A 24,954-nucleotide genomic window follows, 5' to 3' on the forward strand; every position below is an offset into this window, starting at 1 on the left:
CGAGCAAAGTCGTTGCGACTTTGGCGTTCGATTCAAAGGAGGTAGTCAAATTGGGAGGCTGTAGTGAGAGAGGAAGTAGTGTGTGGTTGGTGATTCAAGTGTGTTTTTTTTCCTCGACACCGAAGCTAGGTCAAGGTCAGTGGTGAAGGGAGAACGTGGGCAAATTGCAAGTGCACGTGACAGGAGGGGGGGTTGGGGGGGCAAAGCTGAGGTTAAATTTCATTCTCCCGGCCAGGTCACCAAATGGCAAATCCCCACAGGGTCCAAGATGCGGACGGTAACCAAGTTGCATGTAACCAAGGTTAACCGCGGTGAGGAAGGGCCCTGCCAATCCTGCTCTAGCGCAGCAATACTTGGGACTGGTGTGAAACTTATTCCGTACCTGTGAAGCGCCTTTGTACCGTTTGCGTTTGGTTCCAGGCCGTGGTTCGTGCTAATAAAAGCGCAAGTCCTGGGTACAAACCAGAGCTCTCCAGCTTTATTTGGCCCCATGCTTCAGTGCATGTGCTGTAGCATCAATCCATGGATAGGGCCAATCGGAAGGAGACGGCCACTGAAGCTCCCCACACTCCACCACCCTCACTGAAAGTCCAATCATCATCGTCATCAGGTCACGCTCGCCCCTCCACTCTCAAAGGCCGATCGGATGACATCCTTCCCTGGAGAGTTTTGCGACCGGGAAAGTAATTGACAGTATCTCCATCTACCTACTTTGTTTCACGTACTCCCAAGCGGTACTCTCGGCCCTTATCCTCGGAGAGGCAACAGAGAAGCTTGCCCCATTCCCTTTCTCTTCTCTCCCTTCAAGATGCTAGCCGATTGATCCAGCATGTATATCAAGCGGGCAGCCCTGCCCTTCTGCGCTTGTTGTCCCGTCCAACATGGCCTCACTGCGACGGGGATGTGCACCGCGCCCTTGCCGAGCTCACGGCCTATGAATCTCATTAGATCGTCGCAATGGCAGCATACATCACGACAACTGCGAGCGGCCTCGGTGCTTCATGGAAGCCACCCCCACAAGCCCGATGAACATCACCATCACTCCTCCCACCCATCCCACCCTCGTCGAGACGACCATCACCTCCAGTGGCCGACGACACCGAAGCCCACGCCCTACGAAATCTTCGGCCAGGAAAAGAGTGCCCCGTACAGCAAATCGAGATTCTACGAGCTAGCCAAGCTGTACCACCCCGACCGCCACCACCATACCTCACGCACCGTATCTCGCTCGACCAAGATCGAAAGATACCGTCTTGTTGTCGCGGCTAATGCGATCCTCTGCGACCCGGCAAAGCGGCGGCAGTATGACCTGTATGGAGCAGGATGGAACGGGCAGGCCGACATGCACAATACATATCGCGAGGCGGAAAAGGCATGGCGCCAGCACCCCGGCTCGGCCGCGCATAACGCAACATGGGAGGACTGGGAGAATTGGCACGAGCAGAGAGACGGAAAGAAGCAGCAAGAGCCATTATACATGTCCAACAGCCTGTTTGCAGCCGCGATCGTGCTGCTCATCGGGATCGGTGTATGGGGCCGAGCAACGACAGCCGGGAAGCGTTCGCTGTCTTTTATGGAGATGCAAGAGGAACAAAACAGGAAACTGAGCCGGGATCTCCGAGCCCAGCAGTTTATAACAGCTCCTCTGAACAGGCAAGACCGGGTAGACAATTTTATTCGCTCGCGAGAGGGCTCCCCGTACGAGTTCCGGCATCACCCAGGGCACGTCGAAGAGGCTGAAGGGGAGGCTGAAGGGGACCAAAGGGAGTCGAGGTCCTAAATCAATACCCAAACCCAACTCAATATCAATATCAATATCATCTTTTCAACATGTCATTTTGACGGGCGTCGAAACAGAACAAGTGTCTTCCAACCTTGTAGTCTGGTACAAAGTATGTCTGCCACAACTTTAACAAGACGGGTCCCATAGGAGGTTGAGCTTCGGCTCGAGGACTAGTCCAGAGAATCTCGGGGCAAAGAAGCATTCATATTCGGATGGAATGAGAGCCAAACACCATGGTGAATCAGAGGTCGAATAGCCCAATTTAATATCCGTTTGTTTTGTACTCACCTTGGGCGTGCCATGGTTGGTACCCGGTCCCGGTCCCATCATCGAGAGGCTGGCATCACAGGCATGCCACTGTAAAGAAGATAGCAAGAGTCATTGGCAAGCGAAGGCCACGTCATGTATGACTGCCAAGTCGACGAGACCATAGCAACTCCACGCCTGTCCTATTCCAACCCAGTGTACGGCTCCATCGCGAGCAAGAAGTGTGAGTGAATGGGAGAGGAGAGAATGGGAAGCCCAAAAGCGAGGCGCGGAATTTTCGATGGGTTCGAGTGGGGCAGGGGCCTCCCACGTGCAGCTGAGCAAGAAACGCGGGTTGTCTGTCTGACTGAAGGAATTCGTGTCGATCGTGAGGATCATGCTCGACCCTCGGCGCAGCACTGCCGACAGGAAAAGACGGCAGGACAACACGGCTAGTGCAATTTCCTGCGGTAAACCGGGCAAAATGAAGTCTACAGCCGACCTAGGTCCGTCGATTATCAGCACACGATACTTTATTGTGGGCAGGTGGTGTGGCGCTAGCAGATGGACGTCTCGGTGTTAACCCGCTTTGCCTAACGCCTAAGAAGCTAAGAACCAAAGCCGTGAAAGCTTCACCAAGCTATCACAATCTCCGATGCACCCCGCTTCAGTTCTACGTTGTTATATAGAAGGAAGTCTGTCCACACTTTGCAACAGCAAGCTTCGTAGATAGTCGTTTCACCTCAATCTTGAACTCTAGAACTTAAATCACCATGGAGTATACGCGGTATGTACATTTCCACTAGGGACAAGTCTCCCAAGCACAGGGACTGGCGCTAATTTATTGATCGTGTAGACTTGGCAACAGCGGCCTCAAGGTGTCAAAAGTCATCTTGGGATGCATGTCCTATGGTTCCAGTAAATGGAGCCCCTGGGTTCTCGACGAGGAAGAAAGTCTCAAGGTCATCAAGAAGGCCTATGACTGCGGCATCAACACCTGGGTGAGTCGGCCTTCACGGATCAACCGGTCTTCCTGGATGAGTCACCTAACTTCGTGGTAACCGCCCGCTCAGGACACGGCCGACTTCTACTCCAATGGCAAGTCGGAAATCATTGTCGGCAAGGCGTTGAAGCAATTCAACATCCCCCGCAGCAAGGTCGTCATCCTGTCCAAGGTCTACTTCCCAGTTCCAGATGACGAGGGCTCTCGACCGCTTCCCAAGAACGACGGCCCACTGGTCAACCAGATGGGTCTGAGCAGGAAGCACATTTTTGATGCGGTGGACAAGTGCTTGGAGCGGCTTGACACTCCTTACATTGGTATGGCATTCTCCATATTCTTCTCCCCTTTCCACTGCCGGGACGCCCCCAACTGACTTCCTCCATCCAGATGTTCTTCAGATCCATCGTCTAGACCGAGAGACTCCTCCAGAGGAGATCATGCGTGCTCTGCATGACATTGTCCTCAGTGGCAAGGTCCGCTATATCGGTGCCTCGAGCATGTATGCCTGGGAGTTTGCCCGCCTGCAGTACATTGCCAAGCTCAATGGCTGGACCGAATTCATCAGCATGCAGCCCTTCTACAACCTTCTCTATCGCGAGGAGGAGCGCGAGATGCTTCCTTTCTGCCGGGCTACGGGCGTCGGTGTCATCCCGTGGAGCCCTCTGGCCCGCGGTCTCCTGGCCAAGCCCCGCGAGGAGCAGAAGAGTGTGAGAGGCCAATCAGACAAGATAATCGACGTGTGGTTCCGAGAAGCCAACATGGAGATTATAGATGCTGTGGAGAAGGTCGCCAAGGACAAGGGTATCACCATGCCACAGGTGGCTACCGCCTGGGTCTTGCACAAGGGATGCTGCCCTATCCTGGGTCTCAGCAGCGAGAAAATAGTCGAAGACACTCTTGAAGCTTTGAAAGTCAAGTTGACAGAGGATGAACTGGAGTATCTCGAAAGGGGGTACAGGCCCAGGAAGGTCGAGGGGCATTAATGTGATCTGGAGGCTGCTGCCAAAGATGGATCTACTGACAAAAGAAGCTTTAGATCCAAGGTTGCATTTTAAAGATGTTTTTGCTGTCACTAGGACTCAGCGGTGATTTCAACGCGCACGGATTTGGTACTCGGTACTTTAGGCATCTAAATGATTGGGTGTAAGCTGCCGGTGATTTATCGTGCGCGTCAAGGCGACCATCGTGCTGGGTATAAATAAAACCTCATAAAGCCCTCGTCCATATCCAGGCGGCTAAGTTCTGTGCTTTCCGTTTCCTCAAGCAACACACCCCGTGACCGAAACCACCATGGTCGAAATACCATTCATCACCGTCGCACCCAAAGCGGCGCACACGCATACCGTGGTCTTCTTGCACGGCCGTGGCGGTAACGCGCGCAATTTCGCTGGATCGCTGTACCGCTGGCGCGATTCGCGCAGCCGAACCATCATGGATGCCTTTCCCTCCTTTCGCTGGGTCTTTCCGCAGGCCCCCTTGAGCAGGTGCTCCAGCTCGCCGCAGATCTGGAACCAGTGGTTCGACGTGTGGAATGTACGCAACTTTGCAGAGCGCGAAGAACTGGCCATCGAGGGCCTTAAAGAAGTAATTCCGCCCTTGCGGACGATCTTGGCAAACGAAGCGGCTACTCTAGGAGGCCGCTGGGATCGTGTCATCCTGGCCGGGATCAGTATGGGTGCAGCGACAAGTGTGCACATGCTAATCAACCTGGATGTGCCCCCGAATCCGGATGGTGTCCGGAGACTGGCTGCTTTCATGGGCTTCTCTGCTCGTTGCCCTCTTGCCGGCCGATCCCTTGAGGAGATGAGATCTGCTCTCAGCCTGGATGATGTTCCGGCTCACAATGAGGTTCTTCAAAATACGCCCATGTTGCTTGAGCATTGTGCCAATGATCCGCTAGTCTGGATACCGAACGGCCGAAGATTGAGAGACATATTGAGTGAGTTTGGTGCTCAGATTGAGTGGAAAGAATACCAGGCTGGAGGACACTGGTTCAATTCCCCTCGGGGTATGGACGATGCGGTGGCATTTCTGAACCAACAGGTGCTTGGGATGGACGATGGGAATCGATCCAAACTTTGTCAAGTTCTGTGACTTTTGCGCCTATATAGACGAATCCAAACCTCCAAACAATTTTTATCCAGTTGTTATCTAGGTACGGTGGTCATGTCCCATCGCACTTGACAGTCATAAAGGTCTACCACTCTGAACAAAGCCGCACCACTAACTCTTACCACAACGCTGTTCACAAACATGCACACTGACCTGCAGTTGCTTCCTAGAAGCTCATCTTCTAATTTCCCCTGGGCTGTGACGTCGAAAGAAGTGGCACGTGCTCATGATGCGATAAGTTGTTCGATACTTTTCAATTCACCTCCAGCTTGAATCATCCCATCTTCGACCTGTGACAAGGCTAGGTCCGAGCTCTAGCCCAGCCTATTCTTGAATATAAATATCTCTTGATCCTTCATCCATCTCTTCTCCAGGCCTTGACCAAACTCTTCCATTCCCACCCACACTGGGAGATCGAGCCCAACCCCTTTTGCACATTCATGAGACATCTTGACCGTGCGTCTTTCGACAAAGAGCTACTCGCAAACCTGTAAGTAATGGCCATTTCACAGTGTGTCGTCTCGATTGCATCTGATGATGCACTTCATTCTGAGCCTGAAGTGAACACCATCTCATCGGTTTCACCTCGAAGCGCTCATCACGAGACATACATCACCCAACTGTCACGATACATCAGTTTCATATCGTCTACGTTGACTGACCGAAATCTTTTGTAGACCCAAGCACCAAGATGCCTCCAAAGAAGCGTAAGCTCAGCACTGCTCCGCCAGCAGCCCAGGCTGGCAAACGGGCCAAGGGGGAGGACTCCAAGGCTCTCAGAGCCAGTCAGCGACTGGAGGAAACCCCGACTCTCTTCAAGCATTTCGCCAAGCTCCCGGCCGAAATCCGATTCCGCATCTGGGAGTTGGTCATCACGGACAATGCGGTCCATGGTTTCCGCGTCCGCAAGGTTCTGACCACCCCTCACCTCTGGGGCAGCTGGTCAATCAAACTCCTGGTCATGCCCAAGCACAAGGACGACTCGATTCATCGCACTCGGCACAACCTAGACGCCGTCTCCAGTCTCAAAGGCGACGACCCCCAAGCTCGCATAGCTGTCGGAAAGAGCATCGAGGAGCGTGCCGACCCGGCGCACGTCAAGTGGAAGTATCTCCAGTATGTCGACCTGGCGAACGACTTGGTCTTTTTCGACTTGCAGAACGGCATGGCCGGTGTCAGCCAGGTGGAGAGCTTCCAGTGGAGGAGCCATCAGTGGAATGTTAGTCGGGACAACACGGGTTACGATAATATTCTCGAGGTGATGCGACCCTTCAAGAAAGTCGGCCTTTTCATTTCCCGGGACATGTTGCCGTGCTACACCAGTAAACACAGGGGTCTTATGACCCCCTTTGCTTGTTGGTGCGTCAGGATTGACACTGAAGTCCACCATCGTTTCAGGATGTGCCCTGTTGAGGTCTCGGGCTTCCTGGACTGCTTCGAAAATCTTGAAGAATTCTATCTCATCTTTCGCCGGGGCCGCAAGGACAGTAAGATTACATCAACGTACCGAGGCAATACCGCATGCTGACATTCCCTTATCACAGGGCCCCTGGAACACACCGAGGACGAGATCGCCTTTCGCTCGTTGAACAAGGTATACTGGCCTGCCAAGCCCGAGGTCCTGGGCCCCCAACTCGGCGGTCTCCTTGAGGCAATCCAGAGCGAGTATACTGCCGACCCCGGCCCACTCGTTGTGTACAAACTCGACCTTGAGCGACGCAAGCAGGTCAAGTTTCGAGTTGTGGTCGAGGAGCCGGCTCCGTTCTAGATATCAAGCAATCGTGGCCACGAGAGAGGATATGGAGAAGGACCGGGACAGTTCGGAAGGGTACGGCAAGCAATACTAGCACACAACGGATCGATGTCAGGAGAACGGAAGTGCTCTTGGCCTCGAAAAAAAAACAATAGCTATCCATCTGGTTGCAAGGCAACTAATGAATTTTGGCGCATCGCGAACCAAAAGCCGGCGAGTACACGCTGCCAGGTAGAACAAGAACAGGTCGAATAATAAAAGTCTATGATTCCTTTCTTTCACTCAGTGGTAATTCTCTTCGGGAAAAACAGAAGCGAGGTCACGTCATTTGAAGTGCGTTACTGTCCCAGTGAAGGTCTAGCATGCGTGTAAGCACCCTCCGCAACCGGACCGACCGGACTACGAACGCCGCTAGCCCGGGTCTTGCCGCGTTTTCGCCGAGCGAATAATAAATCAGTTAATCGCCATAAAAGTCCATACCTCTCCACCGCAATAGTCTTTTTCTGCTTTCACATGTGGAAGACCGATTTTGTACGCCTGCTTACAGGCAATGGCCAAAAACTTTGACGCGTTCCGTTCACTGCTTCGAGATGGAGTGTTGGCTGTCGCTCTGGTACGAAAACCTCCTACTCTGTCTTGGCCCAACGTACGCGAACTAACCCTGTGGTTTTAAGGCAGTCGAGGCGTCTGCGCCGTCACTTTTGCAAGCTTGGCTCTACGTCCCACTTGGGATCGTCCTGATACTGCTTGTATGCTTTGGGATGGATGTGCTTCTCAAGCTCGGCCAAGTACCCTTCCCGTCGTCTGTGGCTGTCTTGATCTTACTCTTCTTCGGCCTCCTGCTCTCGGAGTGGCTCCTTGGGAATCGGCGGACACGTAGAGCTGTTGCTCTTCTTGACGTGCCGGTAAGTACTCTACGCTGTTATGTCATCAACAATCCAAGCAGCAGTGGCGCTGATGAGTTGGCGGTCCTAGGCCAGCTGGTCCCTGCGATGGATCAATGTCTTCTTCACGCCCACCTTCGTCTGCCTTCCTTTAAGTTCGCCCATTGAGGCTGGAGAAGTGGGAAAGATGATTGGTGTTTTCAGTAGGTCGATCTCAGCTGCTTTATGGCCACAACCAAACGCTAACTAGTGAGTCGTAAAGTCGTCGGCTTTGTCGTCATGATGATCATCACGGCCTATATGACTAGGGCACTACAGCTGCTCACCAAGTCGACCAAGAAGGCCGAAGTGGAACGAGCCGAAGAGCTGGGCGAGGACCGTGACGAAATCCCCATAGCCGAGACCCCCCTCGAGGACGAGTCGCGCCTCACCTCGGCAGCTGGCTCAACCGTAGCTCTTCTCAACCTCTCCGCTCCCCCACGCGCCCAGGAACCCGTATCCATAGCTGGGAGGCAGTCCGACCCGCCCAGCAGAGACGAGGAGCAGAGCCCAGACCCAGGCCTCATGATGCGCCGGCAGGTCCCGCCGCCGCCAGCCCGGTGCCGCATCTGGGCCGCCCACATCTCCAACCGGATAGACATCCTCACGTACGCCCTCATCCTGCTCTTCGTCGGCATCCCCGTCTTCTTCGGGGCGGGCTACTCCATGCCCCTGCACCTGTGCGTCAACGTCCTCGCCTACTTCGGCGCCTCGGCCATCCCGCACTCCTGGCGCCGCTTCCTGCACCCGGTCATCGTCAGCGCCTTCGCGACCGCCGTCACCATCTACGTCTTCGGCCTCATGCGCGGGCAGGGGCTGCCCGAGACGCTGCACGAGTACCGCACGGGGCTCAAGTACCTCCAGCTCTGGGAGGGCGCGCGGGCGGACGGCGGCGAGAAGCCCGGCGCCGGCGACATGCTCGGCACCGTGCTCGACGCGAGCATCGTCGCGCTCGCGCTGCCCATGTTCCAGTACCGCCGGGAGCTCAAGGAGCACTTCCTCGCCATCGTGGTGCCCAACGTCCTGCTGTCGGTCGGCACGCTCTTCTCGCAGCCCTACATATGCTATGTCCTCGGCATCAGTCCCCAGCGCAGTCTCGCCTTCGCGGCTCGCAGTCTGACGCTGGCGTTGGCCATACCGGCCGTGGAGAACCTCAAGGGAGACCACGACACCATCGCTGCGGTGGCGATCATGAGTGGTGTTGTTGGTGCCCTGGTAGGGCAGAAGATGCTGGACTGGCTCAAGATTCCTGATGGTGAGTGTCTCTCTTTGATAGACATCATTCTGTATGAGTTTCCACTAATTCTGACCGCTTTCATAGATGACTACGTCACGCGAGGCGTCACCCTGGGAGCGAATTCTTCGGCCGTGGCAACTGCACTGCTCTTGCGGACAGATCCACGCGCTGCGGCCCTTTCCAGTCTATCGATGAGCCTGTTTGGCGCCATTACTGTTCTCTTCACCTCGATTCCGCCCATGACAGCGGTCATACGCTCCCTCGTTGGCTTATAGACTCATAGATCATAGATTTCCCATGCATCAAGCATCTGTAAAAGTCGCATTTAGAATTAAGATGCCTCAATTGGCAAAGGAAATACGGCACGAACGAGAGAAAGCCCATCCATCTATATGTGAAACACCAATGTTACAAATCCCAGAGATGCCCAACGCCTCATACACATGTGTAATTCTCATCAATACTCGGCATCGACTTCCTCCTCATCCAAGAAGCCTAGCCCACTGTCATATCGTCTCCTCTTCTTGCCGGCCCCAGACTTCCTCCGGGCGAGATCACCACCTAGAAGCCCCTGACCTGCAGCGCCGCCCTTCTGCGCGCTCTCGGCCAGGCTCAGGCTCGCCCGCGTCTCTCTATTCTTCTTGGGCGTCTGCGCCAGGAACTCCTGTCCCATTCGAGCGACGCGCTCCAGCTCTGCCTTGACGGCGTCAATAGCCGCTCGCGCCCTCGTCTTCTCGTCCTCGAGCTTCTTCTCCAGACCAGAGTTCTCGACACGCAGCTGCCGCACCGTCTCGTGAGCAGAGCGCAGCGCGCTGTTGACCCGGTCGACCTCCTCCCGGAGCTCGGATACGCGAGCGTCGCGCAGGGCCAGGGCTTGGCCGTGCGACTTGTTCAGAGACGTGAGGCGCTCCTGGTGTTTCTCCTTGGCCCGCTGGTGTTCGTCCTGTGCGGAAGAAAGCTCGTTCAGCAAGCTCTCGGTCTGCGTCACCGCCTCGGCGAGCTTCCGCTCAAACTCTACAATGGTCTCGTCTTTCAGCTTGGCGGCTTCGAGGTGAGCTTGGACTTGTTGCTCCTTTTCCTCGCTGAGCTTTGTCGCCTCGGTGACTTTGTTCTGGAGATCGCCTTCGATCCGCTCGACTAGCCGCTCCAGCTCAGAAACATCCCTAGTATAACTGGCGACGGCACCCTTGAGCCTGTCGACACCAAGCTCGAGATCCGAGATCTTCTCGTCTTTGGCCTTTGCCTCTGCTTCTAGGCGGTTGACCTCGCGCACAAGCCCATCCATAGCTTCGACTCGGGCGCCCAGCTGCTTGCGAAGGCTCAGCTCCATTTCGTGATACTCGTCGATCTCGTCATCCGCCTCTTTGCTTTTGCGGGCGAGGTCTCTGAGCTTGTTCAGGAGGAGATCTAGGACCTCGGCGCCAGCAGAGGTGAGGGGGAGAGCAACCTCGCCAGGAGTGAGATACTCAAGCTCCAGGCGCGCAGTTCGGAAGGCTGTGGACAGCGAAGTGACAATCTCGGATGCATCCGATCCCGGGAAGCCAAGTTCGCTTAGCGATGACGATAGAGCAAGCAAAGCTGCGGTCCGGTCTGACAGAGACTGGAGGGCGTGCTTTAGATGCCGTTCTAAGTCTGGCTTAGGAGAGCTGGCATTTGTCTGTTGTTCATCGGATGATGGCAAGTCCGCTGGTTGCGGAACCCCAGACAGCTGGCTTGCGAGCCGATCAGTCAGAGACTGGTATGATTCGAGCGTGCCAGTGAGCTTGGAGATCTCAAGCTGAAGCGAAGCAAGCTCTTCTTCGATCTGTTGCTTCTCTGTATCGAGCATTGCGACTTGCACTCCAGCATGGGACCGTGGCGTCCGGCAGTGAGAGCTTGGCGTCATTGGCATCGTGGTTGGGCTTGTGAGGGGAGGGCTAGGGAACGAGCTGATGGCACGGTTGCGGCGGGTGGGTGTGCTGCAATGGAGATCCGCCATGGTCGTCTCGCCGAAGTCATCCTCGTTGTCGGCGTCCATGGGATCACTGTTCAGATCCATCATGGTGTAGTCCTCGGCGAATGGATCTCTGGCAGCCATGGTCCAATCGTAGGTCTTGTCGTGAGACCCAGATTTATTCTCTAGTTGCTGCCTCAGCTCGTCCACCTGCCTCTCGAGCTCAATGATGCGCCCGGTGTCCTGGGCGACGGTATCATCAAAGGTCTGGAGCTGCTCGATCTCAGCATCCTTGGCGGCAAGCTCGGCTTTGAGCTGCTCAATCTCTGCCCTCGTCTCTGCGGCTCTCCTCTTCTTCTCGGCATGGATCAGGTTCATCTCTTCGCTCAGGCCATTTCGCCTAATGCGGCGTTTGACACGACCGTCGAGGACCTGTCTGAGCGGCAGAAAAGTAACCTCTCCACTGAGAGGCACCGAGGGCGAGTCCAGATCCAATCCAGCGCCGTTTGCTGGACGAGATGGCGTTGAATGGCGTCTTTGGGCAGGGGCAGATAGAGATGTCCGCCGGATCATGGGCGTCAGGCCTGTCGCTGCTGGGCTGCTAGAAGACCCCAGTGATGGTCCCGGGTCCGAGAAACGCACGTGTTTCTTCGGTCTGCCTCGCTTGCGTGGTGTTGCTGTGAGGCAACATGATGAACCACTTTTGATAGCTGTGCTATGGCTATCTGCATAAGCAGCACTCGTCCTCCGGGCGCGTCGTAAAGAAACCGGCAGATCCATTGTGTGTATCGGTGAGTGTGCAATGAAATTGAGATGCGACGTTCAGATGTCAAACACACTCAGCTCCGCCTTCGATTATGCAAGACACATGTGAGTAGCAGGTCTTCCTATAGACATCACACATCAAAACAAAGCAGGAGTAGGATGGGAAGGGAGCACAAAGGTCCGGCGCGTCGTCGCGCCTCCGCATTAATAAATGTGGTCTCTCTCGAGTCGTCGATGCTGTGGTTTGTTTACACATTGCCTGTTTGGACCTAGCGGTTAGGCCCTGCTAAAGCGAGACTTTTAGTGGAGGCGGAAGCCGGGCCCAGGCTAAAGTACTGCCTAACGGGACCACAACCCCACTAACACTGCAGGCACTTCCAGCCCTGCAGCAGCCATTCGGTAAATCTCGACAGGGTTGTCGAGAAACAACGGCGTCTGTGATTGGCGTCGACCAGTCGCGAGCGTGCAGAAACATCCTTGCCTCTCACAACCACGTCCACCAAACACCACGGTAACCACACTGAACAGAGGCCGGTCAAGCGTGAATGACAGGTGTGGAGTCTGCAATGGCACATCATCCTCTCATGCAGCTTTGCGAGGCCACACGAGCGGGACTCTCCTGGGATTCACACAGTGATAGATGAGCAGAAGTGGCACCATGAGCGCTGCAAACATGCACCCTAGGCCCTGGCCCGGTAGTTCGATACCCGGCCATTTATGCCTACCGTATTTTCATCATGTCTTGGGTCTGTGGCACCACGTCAAACCGCATCCTCTCCTGTGTACTGTCCGTCACGTACTTAGGACGATGCGGGATGTCCACGATCGCGATCTTGGTGGTAGCCAGCTTCTGTCGACTGATTTGCCTCGCTCATTCATTCGATTGCGTTATGCCTTGTTTCTCCTGGTGGCCCGTTGTGCAATCTCAGTCTAGTTTTTGAATCACCGTTGTCTCTAGACTCGGTTAATACGTGTATAATACCTAGGTAGTATAATATCCTTCAATGGCGCAAGAACACCAATCAACCATATTCGTTAGATCTTCCGTCCCGTCTGGCTTTTTGCAATGACTCTTTGAAGCTCAAGGACAACCTTATGAAGTAGGAGGCATGGCCTGTGTGCTTCAAGCCCGAGATGTGCAGGCCGTACAGTCGATACGACCTATGTTGTGGATGCCCCGCGAGGAAGATTCTCATGCAGGACCAACACGCAGGTCTGCCTGTCCCCTTGAGTCGGTGCGAGAAGGCCTTTCAGACTGGCAGGAGCTGCTCTGCTCTCCAATTGCCTTTGAACAACACACCTTGTCCGCGTTTCGCGTTTCGCCGAGAACTGTGGGCAATGTGCCCGGAGCACCATCGATACTACGTCAACTCCAATCTCAACCTCCTCAGACGATACCCAGAGCCTCTAGTATACCAGTTCAAGGGCGCGTTTGATCGGATACTGCTGGACTTGGACAACAAAGACGCAGACACATGGGCCGACTATAGACGCTTCAGCGAGCGGGTGGCCCAGACTCTCGCCGTGGTGGCAGATTACCTCGCTAACCCGCCGTGGGATGCACCCCGATCACTTACCCGAGAGCCCAGGGACAGGCGTATCAAGAATCTGCCCTGGGGTATGCCAGACTATATGATGCCGAAGCCAGATGGTGGCTTTTTCATGAGATATCACATTCCTGAGGGATGGTTCACGTTGGTGTCCAGACGCGAGATCCTGACTGACTGGAAGATGGGCTCCGCGTATGAGCTTCTATCTGTGGCTCTTCCGAGTCCCTACGTCTCAAGGGAACACTTTTATCGAGCTGGTTTGCTGAGGCGACTGGTCCACACAGTAGTCATGGAGCTGGATTAATCTCAGCGGCGAAACAACGATATGTCACGGGTTGGCGACATCACCTTCCGCAAGGATTAGAAGTGCCAAGAGAACAGTATGACTGGTCTGCAATCAGAGATCGATGTATATATGAAATCTCAATAAAATAGCACCAGAGAATGAAGAGGATTACTATCACTGGGTATAGAAACGTGAAAACCAACGCATGTCACCAGCTCGACACGAGACTCCCGAGTGAAACCCGCAAGTCATAAACCTAGCAAGGAACACGCAACCCAAGCGGCCCGGGCCATTTCCTTCACGCCTTGGACAAGAAATAGCACCCAGCAACCGCCTTCCCAAGCCCCATCTTGGCCTCCGCCTGCTCCTGCTTCCAAAACATCCTCGACGTCACGGGGATCTCCTCCTTGAGCCCGAGGAGCCCGCGGACCTTGCCCGCGTCCAGCCCCTCGGGCTGCTCAAACAGCATGAACACGTACCGGTGCGCGCTCGACATGGGCGGCGGGCCGGGCCCGATGTACGGGACCACGGGCTTGGCCGACGTCTCGAGCGCGGTCCACCCGCCGTCGTCCGGCCCCTTGCTGCTGCTGGCGGTGAGGTCCAGCTGCAGGCCGTGCAGGATGGGGCCCAGCAGGGGCAGGGACGGGAACGGCGCGTCCAGGTCGGTCGCCAGGACCATGTACTTCTGGCCCGGCTTGGCGAGGGTGCCGGGGACGGACCAGGTCGGCGGCTCCTTGGCCTGGGCGGGCGTCAGCGAGACGCCGTTCTCGGTGACGGTGGCGCCGCTGGGGAATGTCGCCCGGAGGGTGGTGGGCTGGCCGGGCCTGGAGAGGGCTAGCTGGAGGCTAGGTGTTTCTTTGCCCATTTTTTTTTATCTTTGTTGGACGATATGAGGGTGATATGTGACAAGAGTGTAAACGGTTGATAGGAGTGCCCAAAGTGAGGCTTGGTGGTAACAAAGTCGTCAAACCTGCGGCCGGCGAAAGGGGTTTTTGTCTCGAATGAGAATTCCGATAATTGAAAGTTGAGGAATCAGTGACAACGTAGAGGCGGGTTGAATCGACGTTTAATTCCATGTTGTCCTTCGTCATAAGTCCGGCAAGTGTGTGATTAGTGGACTTCTGCCGAAGATCCTGCCGTCGTCGGCACCGAGCTTACAAAGTCCACACTTAAGTCCGGCATTACATGGAGCGGACTGCTGGCTCTCGGACCGCAGTCGGCGAGCGCCTGTTTGATATTACTGCAATATGATCTCCGCAGCAGACCACAATCCAGCTTTACTTGCACAATGAGCCCTACTGGACAGAGTAGCGGCTAGTCAATGCGAGATGTCAAAATGTCAACTTGCGATTTGGCTATGAGGCTACAGTTTTCCCTGTGTATTCATGAGATATCACAATTCATGCCAAACCGATCTACCATGAGCATCGCAAAACGGCCTCGTTTTTCTTCAATCGTCGTCATAGTAAGCTTCCTCATACTCCTCCTCGTACTCCTCTCTCGCTTCCTCGAGTTCCTCTAGGTCGCTACTGCTGGCGCTAGAGCTCTGCGCCTTTTCGAGCGCCTCCTCGTATCTATCGCGGGCCTCCCGGAGAGACTCGCGGTCGCTGCTGTCGATCTCGTCGCCATACGCATCATACGTGGGAATAACTCCGGGAGGGGGTTGCTCGTAGGTCGGCTCGGGAGCGTAGGCAGGCTGAGGGGCGGCGGCGGCAGCGGCAGCTGCAGGCGCAGCTGCAGCTTGCTGTGCCTGACGGCGCTCGTCGTCCGAGTCATCTACGTCAAGAGTTTAGTAGCGGATCGACAACCGTCACAATGAGCCAACTTACCGAAGGCATGAGCAAGCAAGGCACCGCCGACAGCACCAGCAGCCATTCCTCCTGCTACGCCGAGGAGCATGCCGGAAGAGCCCTTCTTCTTCTCTTTTGTCTGTGCGCCGCCGTCACCGCCGTAGGGACTCTGGCCGGGCGCGCCATAGCTACCGCCGTAGCCCGGGGCCGAGGACTGGGAGCCGCGAGCGTCAGACCCGGGCATCGGAGGGCGCGGGGGCAGACCCGGCGCCTCCCACTGTGACTGGCCGGTCGCCTGCTCGTAGTAATACCAGCGGCGGTGCTCATGGGAGTACTGAGGGGTCCATCCTTGGGGAATTGGGGGCTTGTCCGAAGGGGGAGAGTAGACGGGATCCGGCCTTGAAGAATCAGGCGGAGGCGGGGGAGCACCGTAGCCACCATCACGCGTTCCTGGTTGCGGCGAGCCATAGCCGGGCTGAGGAGGGGGCTGCTGGTACTGCTGCTGCTGGTCAGGGTAAGGACTCGGACCGCCAGGTGGAGGGTAGTGGCTCGGCCCGCCACCGTAGGGCGCCTGTTGAGGCGGGTAGTCCCGTTGGGCTGCGAGGTGAGATTGGGATTGGTGAGCCTCGACCGGGATTTGAGAAGGGTTAAAGAAGAAGGAAAGCTGACAAAACTGACTGACCTGGATACTGGTCTCGCTTCTTGTCGTCTCCGAAGCCGAGACCCTCGAACTCTTTGGTGATCTTCTTGAAGAACGACATCCTGGCCCGTCTCGTCTCTGTGATCAAGTGTGAGCTTGGGGTGGCCTTTGAGAGAAGGGCCTATGCTGCGACAGGCAAGACTGACTGTCTGGCCAGTGTTGAGGGATATTTGAGGACGAGAAATGAAGGAGGGGTCCAAGATGGACATCCGACGATACCGACTTATCGATAAAGAGTCTTGGTACGAGGCCTCCTCGGAAGACAAGACGTTCCAAGCTTGCTTCCTTTCCCTTGACAAGGAGGCCTCTGGGTGGTGAGTGTGAGAGCTTGTAGTGACAGGCGGCTAGGCAAGCCGATTAGGGTGTAGTACGGGTGGTGATTGCAGGGCTCACGAGTCACACCCGATGCGCCTGCTACAGAAGATGCAATGCATTGCTGAGCTGTTCACTGAGCCGTTTTGCTTGGCAAACGGCCTGAAACAGCTTCGGGACTGGACATCTGCCCACGAACGTTGCCAACAGGGATAGCGGGTGACAGATGGGTGGGGTGGGGGATAGCCTATCCCCTAATTCAGGTCCCCTCAAAACCCGGGTCTCCATTGATCGGCCCCTCGTAGCGATCAGCGATCAGCGCAGCGCAGCACTGGAGGTCACTAGCACAAGCGCGTAAACGGCTCGCTCCCTTCAGCTGCTAAGGTGGTGTTTTGCGTCAGCCCGAGTGCCCCGCGTTTGCGCTACTTGGACTGCGAGACGGATCGGCAACTCCTCCGAGCTGTCTACCATCTCGAGTGTGGCATTGTTGGTCTCTCTCGACTTCCTCAACAATCGCATTCAAATACCCCCCTTGGACAGCTCCTCACCCAGTGCAAGGCACTTTTCCTCGTCTTCTTTTCACTGTACTTTCCCTTGCAATTGACCATCATGTCGTACGGATACCCGGGACAAGGTTACGGCCCAGGAGGTGGCGGCGGTAACTACGGCCCTCCTCCTCCCCAGGGATACAATCAGTATCCTCCTCAGCAAGGCTACGGCCAGTATCCTCCTCCGCAACAGGGCTACGGCCAGTACCCTCCGCCTCAACAGCAGGGCTACGGTCAGTACCCGCCGTCTCAGCAGCAGGGGGGCTACCAACAGCAGGGCTACCAACAGCAGGGCTACCAGCAGCAGCAGCCTCCTCCGCAACAGCACAACCAGTACCCTCCCCCGAACCGACCTCCCCCGCCGGGCCTCGACGCCTACGGCTACCCGCTCGACACAGGCGCTCCGAGCTACAGCGACCCGAACCGTGCCGCTCCTCCCCCGCCGTCTAGTGCGCAGCAGTTCGGTCACGGCGCCCCCGACGGCTACACCTTCCAGTACTCGAACTGTTCTGGTTCGCGCAAGGCGCTCTTGATTGGCATCAACTACTTTGGGCAGGATGGCGAGCTGCGCGGCTGCATCAACGACGTCAAGAACCTCTCTGAGTTCCTGGTCGAGCGATACAACTACAAGCGCGAGGACATGGTCCTCCTGACGGATGACCAGCAGAACCCGGTGATGCAGCCGACAAAAGACAACATCATCAGGGCGATGCAGTGGCTTGTTAAGGACGCCAAGCCCAACGATGCTCTCTTCCTCCACTACTCCGGCCACGGCGGTCAGACCGAGGATCTGGACGGCGACGAGGACGACGGCTTCGACGAGGTCATCTACCCGGTCGATTTCAAGCAGGCGGGCCACATCGTCGACGACGACATGCATCATATCGTCGTCAAGCCCCTGCCTCAGGGATGTAGATTGACAGCCATTTTCGACTCGTGCCACTCCGGCTCCGTCCTCGACCTGCCCTACATCTACTCCACCAAGGGTGTTCTCAAGGAACCCAACCTGGCTAAGGAGGCAGGTCAGGGTTTCCTTGACGCCATCGGTGCGTACAGCCGCGGTGACATGGCAGGCGTCGCTAGCACCGTGTTTGGATTTGCCAAGACGGCTATGCGCGGCGGAGATGCCGCCCATCAAAAGACCAAGGAGACGCGTACCTCACCGGCGGATGTCATCATGTGGTCGGGCAGCAAGGACGATCAGACCTCGTAAGTAGTTCTCCAGCATGTCTTGCAGCCTGGTTGCAGTGTGTACTGACTTCTCCGACCCCCTTGGCAGAGCCGATGCGACCATTGCTTCTCAGGCCACCGGTGCCATGTCCTGGGCTTTCATCACTGCCATCAAGCAGAACCCGCAGCAGAGCTACGTGCAGCTTCTGAACAGCATTCGCGACGTTCTTGAGACGAAGTACACCCAGAAGCCACAGCTCTCGTGCAGTCATCCCATGGGTAAGTCTCTCTGAGTTGGGTTTCGCGCTCGAGACACCAGCTAACCTATGTCAAGACACAAATCTGCTGTTCGTGATGTGATCGGTTTGTGCACCGTCGTCAGTGGTCCGCACTGGCTATGTGTGGAGAATGTCGAGTGGTCCAGAATGAAAGGGCAACATGTCGTTTGAAGAAAAAGAGCACCGCCTTAGGCGCAAGGAACAAGGGTCTGGTTTTGCAAGCATTGACTATGGTCATTTCAAAAGGGAGCACGCGATGCGTTTTCTTGCTCTTATCACATGCATGTGTTCGCGCAGAAGTTCCAACTCGAAGTACAAGACACAATGTGCCCCGCGCCCAGATCGGCACTCGCCGTATGAAACGAACCTGTGCGAACGGAGTCTGCCCACAGTCTTAATCAAGTCCACGAAATCTTGGCATGATGAAGACCCCACTACGTATTATACGAGTCCTCGAATCGCATGGACAGACGGTGTTTTCAGTGCCATGTCGTTGAAGGGAGTACCTATGGACGAGCTTAAACCCGTCAGCAGCGAAGAAAATTGTCCATGTTCGCCGGCCCCTGCCCTGCGGTATTCAATACGCTAGATGGCAATCGCAACGGTATTGCTCACACAGCGAAGGTCACGTACTTGAGGAAATCCCTCGATGAGGCTGTCTGGAAACACATTCGCGGCAGAAGATGGATATCTGGATACGGCTTCTCTCAAGAAGCAATTGACTTGCATGTTGCCTTGACGAGCCCTGCACACTAGTGGCTCGTTCTAACGGGACTCACATCCATATAACGGGACTCACATCCATAATTGCCATAGTCTGATAGCAATTCATCGCGGTGTTCGCTGGCTCCAGACTGCCACCTATTGGCTTTGGTTCCGACAGTTTCTGCTCTTAACTTCTCGCTCAAGGAAAACCTACTTCTAATCCATCCGGTCTCAGGTCCACGGAAAGAGTGGCTATTTGTTGCTGTTGTGGTTAGGCGATATTTCTATTCTGGATGTTGTTCAATGTGATAAGTCGAACAAATCCAAAATAAGATTGCTTCAGCACTTCTTGCCGATGATCTGTCTCCAGATATTGGTACTATCACCTGTATTGAACTTCATATCGACAGGGCCAAAGCCTGGTTCAACGCGATTGAGACTATCATATAATGAGCCTCATAAGAAGACATGGCATTCCAGTCTGACAAACGGGCCGATATTACAGAGTGTGAGAGGTGTTTCGAGCGATTCATATCGAGCTCCCGATTCCACACTACATCATCTTCATCAGGAGCATCACCAGTCCTCTTTTTTCCCTTTGCGAGAAGACTTGACCTTGTTCGTTGTGCCACTTATTTCTTGAGCCGCTGCCGTATTGAGTTGGCATGTATTGAATGTCTGTGCACACGGCAAACCATCGGATCACCAAGGCAGGGGTCGAGGACTGGAACGGTTCTGGTTGCAAAAGGGTGTCCAGCCATGTCAGTGTGTGTCCGTGTCCCAAGATCAGCAGAATCTACTGCACATCATCAAGAAGATACATTCGCCGAGCAGGAGAGCGTCGTAGCATCATTCCCGCTATTCGCACCTGATCCCTCTCTTTTCACATCATGCCCTTCCGCACTGACACCTTTTGATGGGCCTGGCACTGCAACGCCATGACGCGCGGCATGCCAAGTAGGCGAAAGCACAAGTCCCTTCGCTGGCATCTATCATCTCGCTCTCGCAGTGTGTGCGACAACGGCACACGCCCGCACACCCTCAAAAGCATCGTCTCGAGAGGTAAGCATCCCGTGCTGTCGAGACACCTTCCTTGATTCTGATAACTGGCCCGCCCATCGCGCGGCAAATGCTTAACACAATCATAGAAGCGCACCTCCACCCTTGAAACCCTTGATCTCGATTCCTAAACGGATGCTGTTCCCCGCATGTTCGTCAAGAGTTGGGAGCACATCCCGGCCCTCAACCAAGAGTTGGGAGTGATTGGGTGATTTACCCAAGACTAGTCGATCGGTTCATCCCCCAGCCGCATGAACATTCGCAGGACCCGTGTGCCGCATGGACATGATACCTGCAGCCACAGCCCGCGCCAGCAGAGAACGGCTACTGGGTAAGAGAATCGGGAGTTGGTTCTCTGTCTGTTCTTCTTCAGCTCATCAGTGGCGCTCATCTGTGAAACACAATTCTCCTTGTTCCGCCCGGGTGAAGATGGGGCGAATACTTTATCTGTACGATGGAGCCCTCCCGTAGGAGACCCTGGTCTTACTTCACCAGTCCCTCACGAGGTTCAATAACAGCGACTGGCCATTAGCACTATAAGCTGCATGAGGGCTCAATATGGCGTTTCCTGGAGAGAATCCAGCCCTGGATGCCGAGACCAGAGTCTCGATATTGCTGGGCGTCTCTATTGCCTTTATTATCGCCTCGACCGTTGTGGTGGCGCTGAGGCTCTTTACCCGACAATATGTCGTGCATGGACTTGGGCCTGACGATTACACCATCGTTCTTGCGCAAGTATGTTGTCCTCCAGACTCGACAGTGCTTTGCAATTGAAGCTTACAGTGTCTCTTTGCTATACAGTTCTTGAACTTCGGGGTGTCTGCAACGACTATACTTCGTAAGCTTGTTCCCAGCCTACGACTTCAGCCCCTGAACAATAACTGACCGGGTACAGAGGCCAAGTATGGTCTGGGGAGACACGTATGGCTTGTAGACAATGAATCCAACATGCAGCAACTGAAGGTATGCAACTTGACATCGAACCCTGGAGCTTAAAGTGGTTACTGACAGAAAGCCATAGTCGCTCTTCGCAGCCATGATCATTTACAACCTCTCTCAGATCATCACAAAGATATCATTTCTCTTACAATACCGCCGCATCTTCCAGGACAAGTTCACACAGCGGGCATGCCTGGTTCTTCTCGTATTCCTCGGCACCTGGGGGTTCGCTCAAGAGTTCCTCGTCGGACACGCTTGCGTCCCCGCCTCCATCATCTTTCCGAGCCTGGTCGGAAAGTGCATCGGAGCACTGACGGTCTGGTACCTCACATCGATCATGAACATCGTCACCGACTTTATCGTCTTCCTAGTACCCATGCCGGCCATCCGGCATCTACAGCTACGCCGCAAGCAAAAGCTCCTCGTCACCGGCGTCTTCTGCCTCGGCTTCTTGTCAGTTGACTGCTTCCGTATTAACTCTCTCCCCCTCACCTGTCTTCTAACCAACGTGCAGTGTGTGAGCTGACAACGTCGCTTGGCGGACAATAGCACCTGCATCATCTCCATCGTCCGCCTCTTCACCCTGCGCGGCGCCATCAACACGGACGACCCCACGTGGGACAACGTCCCGACCTCGTACTGGACGGTCGTCGAGCTCAACTGCGGCATCATCTGCGCCAGCATCGCGACCCTGCGGCCTCTGCTGCGGCACGTCTTCCCGAGCCTGTCCTCGCACAGTGCGGCCGACTACTACCTGAAGCAGCCGTCGACGCCCAAGGGCTCGTCCATCGCCGCCGGGCGGAGGGTCAGCAGCGGCGGTACGGCCTCAGCGGCGGCGGCGGCGGCGGCGGCGGGACGCGGCATCGACGGCATATACGCCCTGCGGGACGTCGAGTCCGGCGGCAGCCAGGACGGGCTCAACAAGAGCGGCGCGGATGAGTACTACGGGTGGACGGGGTACGGCTGGAACGGGGTGCCGGCGTCGAAGCTGTCGACGTCGGTCCGGGGCGGCAAGGCGGGACGGGAGGCGGGTGCCGCCGGCGAGGACGGGAGCTTCGGGTCTACGCTGGCAGGAGCCAGTCCGAGGCAGATCAGGGTCACGCGGGAGACAACATTCAGAGAGTCAAGGAATGACGTCTCTTGGAAGTGAAAAGGGATGGCTTCTACTTTCTCGGTTTGCTCGACATCTTAAAAGGGGTGGTGCATTCCAGGCGGTCTGGTGCAATGGAAGGTTTGCATATTACGTGCAAAATTCAGTACTACGATAATGAGAAAACTTTGACATATTTCAGGAGTAATTTTGTTCTTCAAAATGGAAGAGTAGCCTACCATCCATCCTCTCACTCACGCCCAACACAATCACTCATCTATGTTCTGGCATGCTGAGTAAATGGCGGATCAAATTCTGAAACAGTTGTAAGCTCGGCCGAGATGTGAACGGGTTGTACGAAACGCGGCGAATCCATGTAGTGAACATCTAGGTACCTCAAAGTTAGTCAATAGCTCACTATTGCCTCTATCTCAAGTTGGCCAATACTAGCTTCGCCATTATTGCCGCTGTTTCTTTTTAAAGAGACCGATAAAACCTGGTACTTCCTTCTGAGAAGAACATGTTATACATAAAGAATTCGATAGAATCTTATCAAAGCTCGGAGATCAATGTAACTGTTAGGCTCATTCCACAACCATTATTGTAACGTGAAGTGTTGGCCATTCGAGAGTTGAGTCATGACTGTTGTTTCAAGGATAAGAGCGGTATCAGTCCTAATCCTGCAAGGATAGGCTGGGATATTGCTCAGGTTCAGACTGCCACAGAACACAAGTGACCACAGCGCAACTGTTCTGAAGACCCCTTGAGCTGACCAAGCTCGAGGAATCACCAAGTGGAGCAGTTCATCAACTTCAACTGGGATTAGGTTACTAAAGTCTTTAGGCAATGCCAATAGCAATACGAAGGCTACTGTATCTTAGTGCTTCTCCCAATACAAGTTAGCGGCAACCCTGGTATCAAGGTTGATACCACGGTGCCAATATTAGCTAGTATGATAGGTATGATAGGGTTATGGATATGGAACCTCAATACTCGTAGTAATCTGATCGTATTCTTGTAGGGCCGAGACTTCCTGCTAACCAGGAAGTTTTTTGATGACAATAACTTCGGTCCTGACGTTGTTCAAGATGGAGTGGCTGGCAACGGCAACCCGTAACACGCCTCCGGAGTTAGATCCATCAGCTATGCAACACCGACATTGGCTAAACGGCCAACCTTACAATGCAAATCCTCAAGGAAGCCCGCACTAGCGCCCCGAGGAGAAAGCTCTTACATCACCAGCCACCTTCCCAAAGCCGCGTCATGATCATAAAGATGCGTTGCACCCTCCGAACTGGGGAGTTTGTAAAGAAACCAGACCAGGGCAAACGTGTTTTGTTACTTGACTTGTGCAAGAGGAAGATCAGAGTATAGACCTTGTTTGGCCGGCTTATACTAGAGAACCCGATTTTCTGTCAGTCCTGTCTGGTTACCAACCCCTTTTTCTTGGAAAAGGCTATCCCACAAGATACATTATACCCCTAGGTCAAGTTCATTTCATAATGAGGGATGGTGTTTTTCTTATACATCTTGGTCACACATCTTTCCCGCCTCAAGCAAATCGCTATGCGGCTCTCCTACGGCGTGAACTGGTGTGTCCCGCAGCTCCGGTCCTCGAGCTGCTTATTCCCCATGGACCTGTGTGTCTCGCGTCTGAGTGGGCGGGATGTGTTACTCCGGGGACTTGCAATTGGCAATTTTCCCGCCTCATTTCCGGATAGACGCGAGACGAGACCGATTGGTCTGCAACGGGACAAACGCCCGAAAAGGTCTGTGTTGCCAAGCGCCCCGGAGCTGCAAAACACCGACTGTGCCTCCCTCGTGGTAAGCCCGTTCGCTACCGAACCATCGTAACCTCTCGCTTTGCGTCAAGATCCTCCTACGGAGTACAACTGTGGCCACCTTCAACACAGGGGAAGCAGAAGGGCTTGTTCCACTCGCAAGGTTAGGAGGGAGGATTTTCAGCACTAGGAGCCTACTCCGGCCGAACTATCCGGAATCTTGGTATGGAGATGTTCCTGCGCTAGGGCGCGTCAGGTTTGGCAACCTTACCCTGGTCAAGGAGCTGAAAAAGTATGTGTGTGTGTAGAGAAAATCCCGCATGCCATCTGCGGGATGGTGGTGTGTTGTTGGTTATTCAGTGGGGGTAAGTTATGGTTATGTTGCAAGCCTAATCATGCAAGCCCCTGAAATGCGTGAGCCACCCTGACGAGGAAGCGGACTGGGGGATTGGATTCAGACTGGAATTTTTACCAAGGTTTCCTTCGTTTAAAGAAACATTTTGAAGGATCGGGAAAATGGGGCAAAGGAATGCCAAACATCCAGGGCCCCTCAAGTCAGCGTTACAGGGCTGGGTGGCGCTGTTTAGCTCTCCTGATCCATCACGGCCGTGTCGACTACTCCTTTGCGGGCCGCCGGCCTACGGGCGGAACGAGGCCCGGACAGTGGCTAGCTCAAATACGGGGCCGCTAGACATCACTAAGCCCGCTCGTATTAGTCAATAGCGAAGAAAGATCGCGTGTGAGGATTGATGACCGTTTCACGGTCTTACGATGGTCCTTCCACATAGCAGGGGCTAGGCAAGTAAATGAGAGTGCAAGTAGAAGGCAGAAAATATTCCGATTGTAATCGAATGACCCTATCTAACTAAGGCTGCCGAGGCAGCATATCCGAAGTGCTTGGCAAATGTACAACTTTTTTTCAGCCCTTCCAAGTCGTCCTGAGGATGACCCCCTGAACGATGGGACAATCCAGAGCAATCGTGTAAACCTA

The 24,954-nt window shown here is 54.8% G+C and overlaps 10 protein-coding genes across 10 annotated transcripts; 7 read left to right on the plus strand and 3 right to left on the minus strand.

Moving 5' to 3' along the window:
- Nucleotides 1–829: 829 nt before the first annotated feature.
- On the plus strand, nucleotides 830–1,780 carry E0L32_010196 (uncharacterized protein; the record flags this gene model as incomplete). Its single annotated transcript, XM_031132788.1, has 1 exon — nucleotides 830–1,780. One exon carries the CDS (start codon nucleotides 830–832, stop codon nucleotides 1,778–1,780), a length of 951 nt encoding a protein of 316 aa, XP_030989840.1.
- Nucleotides 1,781–2,802: 1,022 nt separating this feature from the next.
- On the plus strand, nucleotides 2,803–4,015 carry E0L32_010197 (uncharacterized protein; the record flags this gene model as incomplete). Its single annotated transcript, XM_031132789.1, has 4 exons — nucleotides 2,803–2,816; nucleotides 2,886–3,030; nucleotides 3,103–3,349; nucleotides 3,420–4,015. 4 exons carry the CDS (start codon nucleotides 2,803–2,805, stop codon nucleotides 4,013–4,015), a joined length of 1,002 nt encoding a protein of 333 aa, XP_030989841.1.
- A 307-nt stretch (nucleotides 4,016–4,322) lies between these two features.
- E0L32_010198 (uncharacterized protein) lies at nucleotides 4,323–6,912 on the plus strand (the record flags this gene model as incomplete). Its single annotated transcript, XM_031132790.1, has 4 exons — nucleotides 4,323–5,075; nucleotides 5,450–5,634; nucleotides 5,829–6,631; nucleotides 6,689–6,912. The coding sequence occupies 4 exons, from the start codon at nucleotides 4,323–4,325 to the stop codon at nucleotides 6,910–6,912; spliced, it is 1,965 nt and encodes a 654-aa protein (XP_030989842.1).
- Nucleotides 6,913–8,063: 1,151 nt separating this feature from the next.
- E0L32_010199 (uncharacterized protein) lies at nucleotides 8,064–9,332 on the plus strand (the record flags this gene model as incomplete). The annotated part of the gene is made up of 2 exons (XM_031132791.1): nucleotides 8,064–9,075; nucleotides 9,142–9,332. 2 exons carry the CDS (start codon nucleotides 8,064–8,066, stop codon nucleotides 9,330–9,332), a joined length of 1,203 nt encoding a protein of 400 aa, XP_030989843.1.
- Nucleotides 9,333–9,514: 182 nt separating this feature from the next.
- Nucleotides 9,515–11,770, minus strand: E0L32_010200 (uncharacterized protein; the record flags this gene model as incomplete). The annotated part of the gene is made up of 1 exon (XM_031132792.1): nucleotides 9,515–11,770. One exon carries the CDS (start codon nucleotides 11,768–11,770, stop codon nucleotides 9,515–9,517), a length of 2,256 nt encoding a protein of 751 aa, XP_030989844.1.
- Nucleotides 11,771–12,949: 1,179 nt separating this feature from the next.
- On the plus strand, nucleotides 12,950–13,609 carry E0L32_010201 (uncharacterized protein; the record flags this gene model as incomplete). Its single annotated transcript, XM_031132793.1, has 1 exon — nucleotides 12,950–13,609. One exon carries the CDS (start codon nucleotides 12,950–12,952, stop codon nucleotides 13,607–13,609), a length of 660 nt encoding a protein of 219 aa, XP_030989845.1.
- A 280-nt stretch (nucleotides 13,610–13,889) lies between these two features.
- On the minus strand, nucleotides 13,890–14,456 carry E0L32_010202 (uncharacterized protein; the record flags this gene model as incomplete). The annotated part of the gene is made up of 1 exon (XM_031132794.1): nucleotides 13,890–14,456. One exon carries the CDS (start codon nucleotides 14,454–14,456, stop codon nucleotides 13,890–13,892), a length of 567 nt encoding a protein of 188 aa, XP_030989846.1.
- Nucleotides 14,457–15,041: 585 nt separating this feature from the next.
- Nucleotides 15,042–16,142, minus strand: E0L32_010203 (uncharacterized protein; the record flags this gene model as incomplete). Its single annotated transcript, XM_031132795.1, has 3 exons — nucleotides 15,042–15,367; nucleotides 15,421–15,978; nucleotides 16,064–16,142. 3 exons carry the CDS (start codon nucleotides 16,140–16,142, stop codon nucleotides 15,042–15,044), a joined length of 963 nt encoding a protein of 320 aa, XP_030989847.1.
- An 860-nt stretch (nucleotides 16,143–17,002) lies between these two features.
- Nucleotides 17,003–18,471, plus strand: E0L32_010204 (uncharacterized protein; the record flags this gene model as incomplete). The annotated part of the gene is made up of 3 exons (XM_031132797.1): nucleotides 17,003–18,150; nucleotides 18,221–18,390; nucleotides 18,446–18,471. 3 exons carry the CDS (start codon nucleotides 17,003–17,005, stop codon nucleotides 18,469–18,471), a joined length of 1,344 nt encoding a protein of 447 aa, XP_030989848.1.
- Nucleotides 18,472–20,711: 2,240 nt separating this feature from the next.
- E0L32_010205 (uncharacterized protein) lies at nucleotides 20,712–22,242 on the plus strand (the record flags this gene model as incomplete). Its single annotated transcript, XM_031132798.1, has 5 exons — nucleotides 20,712–20,888; nucleotides 20,937–20,991; nucleotides 21,049–21,116; nucleotides 21,175–21,545; nucleotides 21,642–22,242. 5 exons carry the CDS (start codon nucleotides 20,712–20,714, stop codon nucleotides 22,240–22,242), a joined length of 1,272 nt encoding a protein of 423 aa, XP_030989849.1.
- Nucleotides 22,243–24,954: the final 2,712 nt, after the last annotated feature.

The sequence above is a fragment of the Thyridium curvatum genome, assembly GCF_004353045.1.
Source record: "Thyridium curvatum strain D216 chromosome Unknown NODE_80_length_188492_cov_79.389520, whole genome shotgun sequence".
Taxonomy (NCBI): domain Eukaryota; kingdom Fungi; phylum Ascomycota; class Sordariomycetes; order Thyridiales; family Thyridiaceae; genus Thyridium; species Thyridium curvatum.